This window comes from Moschus berezovskii, chromosome 4 (assembly GCF_049115385.1).
Source record: "Moschus berezovskii isolate FMDL1 chromosome 4, NW_MosBer_1.0, whole genome shotgun sequence".
NCBI classification, from domain to species: Eukaryota; Metazoa; Chordata; class Mammalia; order Artiodactyla; family Moschidae; genus Moschus; species Moschus berezovskii.
Window position 1 is genome coordinate 8561885 of NC_142463.1, and position 12666 is coordinate 8574550.

The 12666-nt window shown below is 46.4% G+C and overlaps 1 protein-coding gene across 1 annotated transcript in view; it reads right to left on the reverse strand.

Moving 5' to 3' along the window:
• The window catches only part of CSMD2 (CUB and Sushi multiple domains 2), a 695284-nt gene that overhangs the window by 200558 nt on the left and 482060 nt on the right, over positions 1-12666 (reverse strand). The window contains exon 22 of the mRNA XM_088835123.1: positions 6172-6341. Within this exon, the coding sequence (XP_088691249.1) occupies positions 6172-6341 (170 nt within the window). The remainder of the gene's footprint in view (positions 1-6171; positions 6342-12666) is intronic.

A 12666-nucleotide genomic window follows, 5' to 3' on the forward strand; every position in this document is an offset into this window, starting at 1 on the left:
ACTGACTTTCATCACATGTTTTGGGATACGTTGGCAGGATCTTTTATTTTTCTCTCCTAATCTGTTTATGGGTTTCCTAGGTGGTGCTAGTGGTAAAGAACCTGCCTGCCAACGTGGGAGACATAAGAGCTGCAGGTTTGCTCTCTGGTGCTGGGAAGATTCTCTGGAGGAGGCCTGGCAACCCACTCCAGTGTTCTTGCCTGGAGAATCCCATGCACAGAGGAGCCTGGTGGGGTACAGTCCACAGGGTTGCGAAGAGCTGGACACGACTGAAGCAACTTAGCATGCAAATCTGTTACTAGAATAAAATTGCTGATATTTGACAGCCCTTGACCTACGAAAAAGGTAATTTCACATGGGCTGCCCAGTAAATAAACTTAGGAACACTTCTAATATTGACACATTCTTATATTCCTGGAATCTATCCGATTTGGTCATTTTTGTTTTAATGGGCATCTAGATTCAACATGACACTGTGTTAGGACTCTTGGTCAATGATCATAAGTGAAACTGGCGTTAATACTTTATACTGCCCTTATTCAGTTTGATATAAGTATTTTTTACTTATATTCAGAGTACATCAAGAGGAACGCTGGGCTGGAAGAAGCACAAGCTGGAATCAAGATTGCTGGGAGAAATATCAATAACCTCAGATATGCAGATGACACTACCCTTATGGCAGAAAGTGAACTCAAAAGCCTCTTGATGAAAGTGAAAGAGGAGAGTGAAAAGGTTGGCTTGAAGTTCAACATTCAGAAAACAAAGATCATGGCATCTGGTCCCATCACTTCATGGGAAATAGATGGAAAAACAGTGGAAACAGTGTCAGACTTTGTTTTTTTGGGCTCCAAAATCACTGCAGATGCTGATTGCAGCCATGAAATTAAAAGACGCTTGCTCCTTGGAAGGAAAGTTATGACCAACCTTGATAATATATTAAAAAGCAGAGACATTACTTTGCCAACCAAGGTCCGTCTAATCAAGAAATGGTTTTTCCTGTGGTCATGTATGGATGTGAGAGTTGGACTGTGAAGAAGGCTGATCGCCAAAGAATCGATGCTTTTGAACTGTGGTGTTGGAGAAGACTCTTGAGAGTCCCTTGGACTGCAAGGAGATCCAACCAGTCCATTCTAAAGGAGATCAATCCTGGGTGTTCATTGGAAGGACTGATGCTAAAGCTGAAACTCCAATACTTTGGCCACCTCATGCGACGAGTTGACTCACTGGAAAAGACTCTGATGCTGGGAAAGGTTGGGGGCGGGAGGAGAAGGGGACGACGGAGAATGAGATGGCTGGATGGCATCACCGACTCTGTGGACATGAGTTTGAGTGTACTCCGGGAGTTGGTGATGGACAGGGAGGCCTGGCGTGCTGTGATTCATGGGGTGGCGGAGAGTCGGACATGACTGAGCGACTGAACTGAACTGAACTTGTCCTATTTAAATGGGTAGGGAGATGAGTGCTAATTTTTCTCTTTTTGACACAGTTGGATCATTGCAGGGGTTAATTGTTCCATGAAGTTTTATGAGTTTATCTGTGAGACAGTCTAGGCCTGTGCACTTTGGGAGAGAATATGGGAGAACGTCCATGTTTTAAACGGCTATTGGTTTATTCCAATTTGTATTTTTTCTTGATATCAGTACTTTTTATCTGTAAAATTTTTCCATCTCATTTAAGCTCTCATATTTTTTGGCTTATGCTTTTTCTAAACATTTTCTAATCATTTTCATAATCTGTATCTTATCTATAACTATGTTTCTTTCTCATTATTAAAATTATGTATTTGTGACTTCTTTATTCCTTGATCAGTCCTGCATATTCTGTCTAGAATTCTATTCTGTTCTGCTTTATTTTTTAAGTTTTCTTTTTTCAGTCATTTTTCCTTTTATCTTTAAACGTATCTTTCTTGTACTTTCTTTGGAGTCATTCTATTATTCAAGCTACCTAAATCCTTATTTATTTTTAATCTAGATGATATGCCAGAGAGTAACAGAGGCATATTAAATCTTCTACAATGACTGTGACTTTATTAAAAATTTTTTACATTTCTAGCAATTTTTATTTAATTTATTCATGCTATGTTATTTGGCACATAAAGTTTTACTGTGGATTGATTGTACATTTTATTAATATAAAAGAACTCTCTTTTTCGTTTCATTATGAGATGAGAGAAGAGTTCTCAAATTCATCTTGTAATAAAGTGATTTCATTTTTCTGTGGTTTACCATCTCCTGTCATTGCCTCCATTCCATTTTTAATTGGGTGATCATGTTTTTCATCTCTGTTCAATCTTTCCTCATCTCAGATTGCTCTGTTTTCATTATTGCCTATTTTTGTGTCATAAATATAATGCCCTCTCAAATCCTGCAAAGAATACAAATTAGAAGCTTTTGAAGTATTTTTTGTTTTCCTTTGTTGCTTACAGAGGGGGCAATTAAGTCTGACTCCTCAGACAGGTCCCATTTTCTGATCTACCGAATATTTGCACATATTCGGTTCCTTTTCCTGCTGGCGAATCATGACAGACGGAGAAGAATGGGTAGTGGAAAGACCCAGTCATCTGTAAGGGGGAGCAGAAGAATTAAAGACAGAAGAGGCCCTAACATAGTAGGAGCCTCTCCTGGTGCTAAAGTGCGTGTGTGTGAAGGAGTGTGTGTGTGTGTGTGTGTGTGATTGTGGCAGCCTCTTCTCTAATAAGTCTGCCCACTCTTGTTAGGTGCCAGCCAAGGCATTACTCTGATTTATCCTGCTTGCCAACAACAGCCAAATAAAATTCAGAATGCTGTGTTGTGAGGGAGCTTAGCTCTGGGAGGTCTCTCTGACCAAGGACAGTTTCCAGAAGCACTAGTGGGCTTGAGACCTGGCTCCTGCCAACAGTTCCATGTTGTGTCCTTGGCTCCAGTCCCTGCTGTTCTGTGTGGCCTTAGATGAATTTGTCCTTGAGGTTTCTAACTTAATCCACAGGAAAAACTTCACTTATGTGAAATACAATTTGATCAGGCCCTTTCTCAATCTGGACCCCCTTTGGGGGGTATTCCATTTGGCAAAAATTTAAGTTGTATGTGAAAGGCGCCCTTGCCTAATTTCCCCTGTTTTCATGTCCCTTTAGTCATTTCCGTGGGAACCTACACGTAGAGGATGTAGTTATATACATGGGCTTCGTGTGCCATCTTGAACTGGGAGTTGTCTTTCCACACTATGGCACTGAGAGGCCCTTCCTGTCTTGCAGATGTCAGAGGTCAAGATTTTGGTGGGAACCAACGTAGGATAAATCAGGTAGTTCTGGGAGACAAGTTGGAGGATGTGTAGGGTGAGGTAAGAAACATTCAGTTATTAAAGGTAAGGAAAAGACCAGGAGAGGGGAGGGCCACAAGAGCCAGAAAACAGTCATTTCACAGGTTAGAAATTCGAGAGTGTATGACAGGTTTGGAGGGTTGATCAGACGAATGTGTTCGGGAGATGATGTATCTCCTTGGGCAGGAAGGAGTCCAGGGTATGCCTTGGGGCTTCTTGGGAGGGTCAGGTATGTCTTTGGGGCTGGAAATACACCAATGTTCTGGCCGATTACACAGGGCAAGGGCAGGACGCTTCTGGAGGTGACTTAAGGTGCTACTTCCTTTGGGTCAAGGGAGATCAGAGTGACAGTGTAAACGGCACTGCCAACGCAGCTGACGTGGCTGCAGGTGGGAACTCACTGTGTTTCCCAAACCGCTTGTGTCCCAGGTTCTCCTTTGGGAGGGCAAGGGTTCTGAGGTGAACGGGAAACCACCTGATCTTCCGGGTGCCCTGCCCTCTCCCTTCCCCAGACTCCCTTCTTTGCAGAAGCTCTGGTGGATACAGGATCATGTGAACAGGTCAGAGCCACAGCCCAGTCTCCTGAGAAGGACCCTACAGAGGCCTAGAAATGGGGGAAGAGGCTCTTCAGCAGCAAGGTCAAGCCCAGTATTAGAAGGCTGGTGGCAGGGTCCCTGGACAGGAGGCTGCAGAGACCGAATCTGAAGTCTTGGGAAGATCTCTCCAAGAAGCACAGAAAATCAGCCCTTCTCTCCATAGCCCCGAAGAACCATCTGAGGTCCTGACCCCTGCCTGAGCCCTCCCTGACCTCTGACCTGGGGATAATGCCCCAGGTCCCTCCCTTTTGACCCTGAGTGAGTTCAAACGTCTCCCTGTGGTCTATTAAGCTGTGCCACTTGACGCTCAGGCAGAACCCAGACAGTGCAGTGGGGTATGCACACCTGTGACCATGTCTTAAGTGCTCCTCTGAGTCCAGACCTCCCTGGAGAGGATGCTTGGGCACTGGTCACGCTCCACATGACCTCCAGCCACCAAGGAAGGGACTCCTCTGCTGACCCTGTCAGGCCACATGCACAAAATAAAACCTGAAAATTACGTTATGCCTCAAAAATGCCTTCTTTTCCTGCACGGTGAACAACAGCTTTTCTCTAAGATGGTCTCTGTATTGTCCTGCTTTCATCAATTCCACCTGGAGTGCTAGAGTGAGGAAGTCATCCTGGCCTTGCTCTCCCTGGGTGTGTCCTCTGAGGCTCTGCTGTAGGTGATGAAGAAATGAACCGAGAGCACCGAGGTCAAGGGGGATATCTCAATACATCGCCCTTGGAAAGTGCCGGGCCTGGGTATTGCTCACTTATGGGGAGAGGCATACTGCTTTCCTGTGTCTGGGGAGCTCAGAGGTTGAAGAGCAGGGCTGAAGGAACCAATGATAGGGCCCCACTCCCTCCTGGGCCACTACCATATTCTGTTCTATTTCAGGAGTATCTGGTCCCAGCTGGTCATCTCATAGTATGGCTTCTTGGGTTTAAGAATAATTAGGTAAGATTGAGAAAAACCTTCCAAACACATAGACACACTCACAAAAAAACATGCCCCAGATGGGAGGGTCAAGAGTATCATCTCTATATACAAAGCACAGTATACTCATTATATCTAGAGAGAGTCCTAAGAGGTGGGGATTGCTTAATGGTTTCTCTCTGGATTTTCTAGAGCCATGACCTTTGGTTGTTGCTAATGTCTAGATTTCTCTAGTTACAGGGAATGAAACTATACTAGAATATGCAAAAAAAACACAAAAGTTCTTAGCCTAGGATCAAAATGAACTTACTCCATGGGAGATTTTCCTTATAGTCCCTTTTAATAAGGCAGCTCTTTGATAAATTCTCCAGAGTCAAGGCTTTGGTTACACACATATACACATCATGTATTATTGGAGGTACACAGTTAACCACACACACACAAAGAAACACAAGTCATATGTATGTTCAGTGCCTTAGCAAGGCCCCCTCTATAAGCCTTTCTGTAGAGTCTTTCGCCTCTTTCTCTTTTGGAGATCCAGAATTCCCCTTCTTTAACCCCACTGCCCCCTGAAGACCGCCACCGTGGTACACTGAGGCTACTGCAACAGCCAAACCATTTACTGAGACATAAACTCTAAACAGACACAGAGGCACCCACACAAGACGCAAATATGCATGGACACAGATCCCCCAAAGCAAACGCACACACAGACACAGAAGCACCCACACAAGACACAAATATGCATGGACACAGATCCCCCAAAGCAAACACACACAGAAACAGAGGCACCCACACAACATGCAAATATGCGTGGACACAGACCCCCCAAAGCAAACGCACACACAGACACAGAGGCACACACACAAGACACAAATATGCATGGACACAGATCCCCCAAAGCAAACGCACACACAGACACAGAGGCGCACACACAAAATGCAGATATGCATGGACACAGATCCCCCAAAGCAAACGCACACACAGACACAGAGGCGCACACATGAAGAAATACACATACAAACAGACGGTGTCCACATGTAGTTACGATTTCTTCCTTATCCAGGTTGACGGTCAGGGTTCATAATGGAACACCTGATCCACTGACCTACTACCCCTCCTCCATCACATACATATTTGAGAGCAGTTAGCTCCTAAGCAAACTCTAAATCCACATTCTTTAGAACACATGCATCTACCCTTCTCTCTTAGGTTGTCACCTTTTCCGGATGAGTGAGGACAATATCTTGGGACTCAAAAGGGAGAAGGGAAGTTAAGTCCTTCACACAGAGATAAATGAGCATGGTGGCCACACTTTTGCAGCCCGTAACGTGTGTACACTGTGACATCTCTCAGTGTTACCTTGAGGACATCTCCTTCAGAGAGTTCAAATGCCTTGGCTTTGAGTTGAATTCCCTTCCCTGGCTGGGTCTGGATGGAGTAGATGCATTCGTGGTTGTTATTGTAGTTCACAGGAAAGTTGGGGGACAGCAGAGTGCCCTGAGTGCCTGTGACCGAATTCCCACACTCAGCTGGAAACAGAATCACAATAATAACAGATTAATGCCAGCCAGCTACATCCGGGATGCAACACAGAGCGCCGGAGAACCTCAAAAGATGACAAGTCGCTCACCTCCCTACCTGCCGAAGTGCCTGTTCACCTGCCCATTTGTCTGCCTGTCTACAGGACTGCTAATCAAAGTATTTTTTTTTAACACCAGACTACCTGTAGTTCTGCTTGGTCCCTTACTTCTCTCCTTCGGTTTGTCTGTCTTTCTTCTTCAGGAACAGAAACGAACCCACCAGTCACCCTTTACTTTTAAAGTGCTATAAAGCAGCTACTCTCCCACCTGCCCATATGGTATCATAGCAACAGAAATGACCAAGGAGGGCATCAGGGGAAGCTGGGGGCAACCAAGTGAGGAGGGATACAGCCTGTCAGTGTCAGAGGATAGCAACGAAGAGGGGACACATTTGAATAATAGTGACTAGCGTCTCCCAAGCTTTACAAAAACGTTTCAGCCATTAATCACAAACTGATGATCATCCTTGTTTTGAAGATAAAGACTCTGGTACTTAGCAGTTTAGATTGTCTCTCAATTCAAGAAGAGGAGGGGACTGACAACTCAACCCTCTTGATCCTAGAATTTAGGGCCTCCGAGGCTCTGGAGAAAGGTTTGGCACAGACCCATGGAAACCCTGTTTCATGCAACAGCTAGTGAATTCACACCTTCCTCTCAAAATCTGTCTTTTCCTCCAGAATTAGTCATTCTTTCCCCATTGTTTCCATACCTTTCCTTTTAGTACTTGACTTGTTTGTTAACTTTTCTCTCTCCTCCACTTCACTGTGGATGCTTTCGGGCTTGGTCATATTTCTGTATCCTCAGCACCCACCCGCTCACTTGGTGCCGGGGCAGGACAGGCAGTAGTGCTGAAAGGGGAGGTATCTCAGGGCAGGCCGTGTGCTGAAAGACTCTGCAGTTGGCTCCCCAGGGGCTTCAATCATTATGAAGCCACTTCCTAGGCTTCCCTGTGGCAGAGCATCTACCAGATTGCACCCTGATAGCTTGTTACTTGCCTGGACCCCCTACCCAAACTGAGAGTTACTTGAAGGTCAGGGGTCATGCTTAATGAATCCATGAATTTACAAGGCTTGGCCCAGATTGTCTGTAAAATAAATATTTGCCAAATGGATGAATGGATAAACAAGGAAGACGCTGACCTCAGAGGAGGGACAGCTCCAAAGATAATTAGATTCTGGAAGGATATAAATACACATCCAGATGGCAGGCCCATTATTTGTCTGGACATATGGGGAGTCTGGAGCAAGGCTTGACTCTCTGAAGTTGACGGGAGCAAGTCTGCTTTCTCCAAACTACTCCTCAGTGTTCCTGTTCTAGGCACAGTCATTGGCTAGAAGGGCCTTGAGGTCAACCAAGGGGCTGCTGACCACACATTCAACTCCGCTCATCTAAGCCTGGAGTATCCTAGACCACAGCAGTGTGGAGGGAGCACGTGATGCAGGAAAACTCAGAGTGGAGCCTCTTGTGGGCTTAATTGTATCTTTGTGCGTTCTCTTGTTCCCAGGGCTGCTCCTTAGACCTTTAAAGATAGTGATCATGTTCCATCCACCAGTCCCTACTTTTTCATCCAGCCCTACTCCCTGGGTTCTTTTCATTTCAGGGCCAGTTTCAGTTTCCTAAGACTCTCCCTTATCCTTTACCGTGGACCATGTGTTTGTGTCTCCCTGACAAATTCTTATGCTGAAGCCCAGATCCCCAGATATGATGAGGTGAGAGCCCTCATGGTGGGGTCAGTGCCCTTAACAGCAGAGGAACTGAGCAGAGCCCAGGCTGTGTGACAATACAGCAAGAAGGCCACTATCTGGAGACCAAGGAGAGGGCCTCCACCTGACACCGAACCTGCTGGCACCTTGATCTGGAACTTGCTAGCTTCTGGATCTGGGAGAAAGAAATGTGCATCATTGAAGCCACCCACATGCTGGTATTATCTTACAGCAGCTCAAAATGAGTAAGACAGCCATCATTTGTCTTGGAGGAGAAATCTCGCTTTGCAGGACTTTAAACTCAGCCTGTTTGCAAAGTGTTCAAACATGCGTAATGAATGTGTTGGGCTGGGGCATAAAACTAAAGTGGGGGTGGTAGACAGGAACCCTAAAGCCGCTGATACTTTAGGTGGATATTATTTCTAAAGTGTGGATATAGTTTGGGTGCCCTCCGATGAAGGTGGGTATTTGGGCAGGGTGTGCTAAAGGATGTGCGTATTTAGACATGTGTTATTCCACAGTCCCATCACGTGGGCAGCCGTCTGCAGCAGCTCTCATCATCTCTGGGGCCACATGGTATTCCCTTCTGTCTAGGGAACAGCATGCGGTGCAGAGGGATGAGCACGGACTTTAGACACAGACAGACCAGTTATATCAACTCTCTGAACCACTGTCTCTTCATCTGCCTCCAGCTGGACAATAACAGCATCCACATAAAGCTAGAGTGGATTCAGCTATGAAATTTTATGATGAAAAGGGTGAATATATGTGGCACTAGTGGTAAAGAACCTGTCCGTCAATGCAGAAGACATAAGAGATGAGGGTTCGATCGCTGGGTTGGGAAGATCCCCTGGAGGAGGGCATGGCAATCCACTCCAGTATTCTTGCCTGGAGAATCTCATGGACCGAGGACTCTGGCAGGCTATGATTCATAGGGTTGCAAAGAGTGGGACACAACTGAAGTGACTCAGCAACAGCAGCAGGTGAGTATAGAGGAAGTGGTTTGCACCTGGCTGCAAATGTAACTGCAGCCATGAAATTAGAAGACGCTTGCTCCTTGGAAGGAAAACTAGGAACAAACTGTCTAGGAACAAACCTAGACAGTGTATTAAGAAGCAGAGATGTTACTTTGCCAACAAAGGTCCTCATAGTCAAAGCTATGGTTTTTCCAATAGTCATGTATGGAGGTGAGAGTTGGACCATAAAGAAGCCTGAACACCAAAGAATTGATGTTGTCGAACTGAGTTGCTGGAGAAGATGTCTGAGAGTCCCTTGGACTGCAAGATCAAACCAGTGAATCCTAAAGGAAATCAACCCTGAATATTCATTGGAAGGACTGATGCTGAAACTGAAGCTCCAATACCTTGGCCACCTGATGCGAAGAGTCAAGCCTTTGGAAAAGACCCAGATGCTAGGAAAGATTGAGGGCAGCAGGAGAAGGGGATGACAGAAGATGAAATGGTTAGGTAGCATCACTGACTCGATGGACATGAGTCTGAGCAAACTCCAGAAGATAGTGAAGGACGGGGAAGCCTGGTGTGCTGCAGTCCATGGGGTAGCAAAGAGTTGGACATGACTTAGCAGCTGAATAACAACATAGCACCTAGTAGGCCCTCAACAAGTATTATTCCTTTCTATTCCCATTTAACCCAATGAATCTGCATAGTTTGTCTACTTTCACCTGGAGCCCTAACTGCCCGGGCTCTGGGACTGTCAGGAAGCCCATGAAGCTTCCTGGGAAGCCGGTGTTAGCTGCCTGACGTTCACAGCACCCTCACTGTTCCTGATGCCTCTTGCTCATCACCTAGTTTCTGAGAGTTGGTTTTCGTTACGCCTGGGCCTTGGTGTAGTTTGGCACTTCCTTCCTTCCCTGGCTTGCTGCACAAGAGCTAGAAGCCATTTCTGCCCCAGCATGGCTCTCTCCTCTGTCCCACATGCCCAGCTCCTCAATAAGGAGGGAAAGGGGGCCAATAGCTTCAGATGGACTCCTCTGCCAAGGCCTTTATCCAGGGCAGCAGGGAGTGTCCAGGAGGTAGGGGGACATGGTGCTGGCTCCTGGGAGAGCTTCTGAACTATTAGGGGAGGTGAGCAGATGCATTGAAAAGTCAAACACGAACATAAACAAAAACAAATAAACATTCCAGAGAAACACACAGTCATCTGTGCTGTAGAGTACTGCGGCTGATTCAGGCATCTTCGACTTCTGTCATCCCATCAGAAGAGGTCTCACTAAGGGCAGGGGCTGTGTCATGTCCCTCAGTCTGGGGCACCCCTCAAGGTGGAGAATTAGGACTGCTCCATCACATGGGGCTCCCAAGGACAGGGTCATTCTACAGGATGGGGTTCTCTGGGGTCAGGGCTGTCCCTTCCACATCCAGTTTAGGGGACCCTGAGGTCAGGGGCTGCTGTGTTGCCCGCCACACCATGAATTAGAGCCCAGAGCTGCTTATCTCTTTCTCAAAAGGGAATGTTCCTGGTAAGTCATCCAATTTACACCTCCAGTACATATGGCAACTGGGAGCATCTCCCGAGTGGGCATTCCCATGATACCTCCAGCCTGAGGCTCTGTTGCGGGGCTGGCAGTAATTAGAGGTGATTATAATTGCTACATGGTATTAATACATACAAAACAGAAGACAAATGGAATAATGAAAATATTGTGAGGTGCCATGAACAAACAGTAATTGGAATAATAAGTTACAGAATGAGTTTATGAAATGAGATCAATGAGGTGAGAGCTTAGGGTGTGTGTACATCTGCGGTCCCGGATAATCCCATTCAGGAAAAACTCCCCTCAGAATCGATTAGCTGAAGACGTTTTTCCAGAGGAGAAAAGAGCTGCTAGCAGCCAGGTTGAAACTGAACCCACACAGTGGGAGCTACATGTGTGTCTGCATGTATGCCCAGGTTAGGGTGGCCAGATGCTCTATGGCAGGGGTCCCCAACCTCCAGGATCTAAGGCCTGATGGGCTGAGGTGAAGCTGATGTAATAATAATAATAAGTGAACAACAAATGTAATGCGTTGAAATCATCCTGAAACCATCCCCCGCATGTCGGTCTGTGGAGAAACTGTCTTCCATGAAACTGGTCCCTGGTGCCGAAAAGGCTGGAGACTGCTGCTCTGGGGGTGATGATTATAGGAGAAAGAATAAACTTTGAGATCACTTAATTGATAAAAAAATGGGATTCTTCATCCATTTGTCTTAAAGCTTCCCCTCTGAGATCGTGCAAAGTTATTGGTTGTTGGTCATTGATAAATAATGATAAAAATGTTATTGGCCAAAGGATGGTATTCATATGGCACCCCACTGGTTTAAGTAAATCATGCCTTCTAATCTGGAGTAAAACCTGTGAGCTGGGTATTGCTATCTCTGCTTTATAAATACGGAGAAGCTGGGGCCGATGGGATTGGGTGGCCCGCCCAAGATCCAGTGGCTGGTAAACGGCAGAGCAGAGAACTGACCTTGGGCCCATGTGATTGGCCAGCCCGAGCCCAGCCCATCTTGCCATCCTGTTTATGACTATCCCGTGCAGAGCCCCCAGGGCTCTGTGGCATTGTCTCAGGCAAGGCTGACCTCATGGACCTTCAAGATGCCAACCCCTGTTTCGGTTGGTGCAATGCTGTCTTGATCTGTTTGGTATATTGGGGTTTTCTTTAATACTGAACATGAGTTCCTAGTGGCTAACAGTGAGCATGGTAAGTACTCTATTGAACCAGGCTGTGTCCATCTACCCCATGGTGTGAGTATCGAGCAAGCAGAGCATGAACTTTATACACGTGGGACAGCCAGCAACTGTCCCAGATCCCTGGAGTATCACCCCATTTCTCTGCACCCTCTGGGCCTGGGGCTCTGAAGAGTCTTCTCCAGCTCCTTGGCAAGGAGGCCGGCAGGGCCTTGGGTCATAGGGCTCCTGGTCTCAACTCCATCAGCTACTCTTTAACCTCATCATCTACTGTTTTTCCCATCGCTCACTCCAGACTGGCCTCCAAGCTGTTCCTGAAGCGGTGAACATCCTTGTGGCTCAGGGCCTTGGCACTTGGCCCCCTCATCTCACATGAATTAGCTTCTTGGATGCCTTCAGATCTCTACTATATATTGTTAACCCATCAGAGAAGCCTTTCCTGATCACTTTTTATAAACACTTCCCACACTTTCTAAGCTGACTTACTCTTTCTCTCTAACCCTCAACACTGCCTGCCACACTACACATTCGTGTGCTTATAGCCCATCTCCCTCTACAGAATGTGAGACCAGGGGTGGAAAGGCTTCCTCTGTGATGTTCAGTTTCATATTCCCAGCATCTAGAAACATGTCTGACCTACAATGGGTGCTCTAGAAATGAACTTAACTCTTGCTTCCCTCTTCCCTCTCTCCTCTCCAGTTAAATGGATGGAGTCTTTCTGGAAAGTTTCAAAAGCTAGCACCCTCACTGAACTAGTAAAATCAGCCCTCTCTTCAACCATATGGGGACTCTTCATGGGCAAAGGTCATACCTCCTTCCCATAGGTCCACCCACGCTCCACCCAGATTTCTCGGCAAGAGGCATCCAGAAGCTATGGGAACGCGCG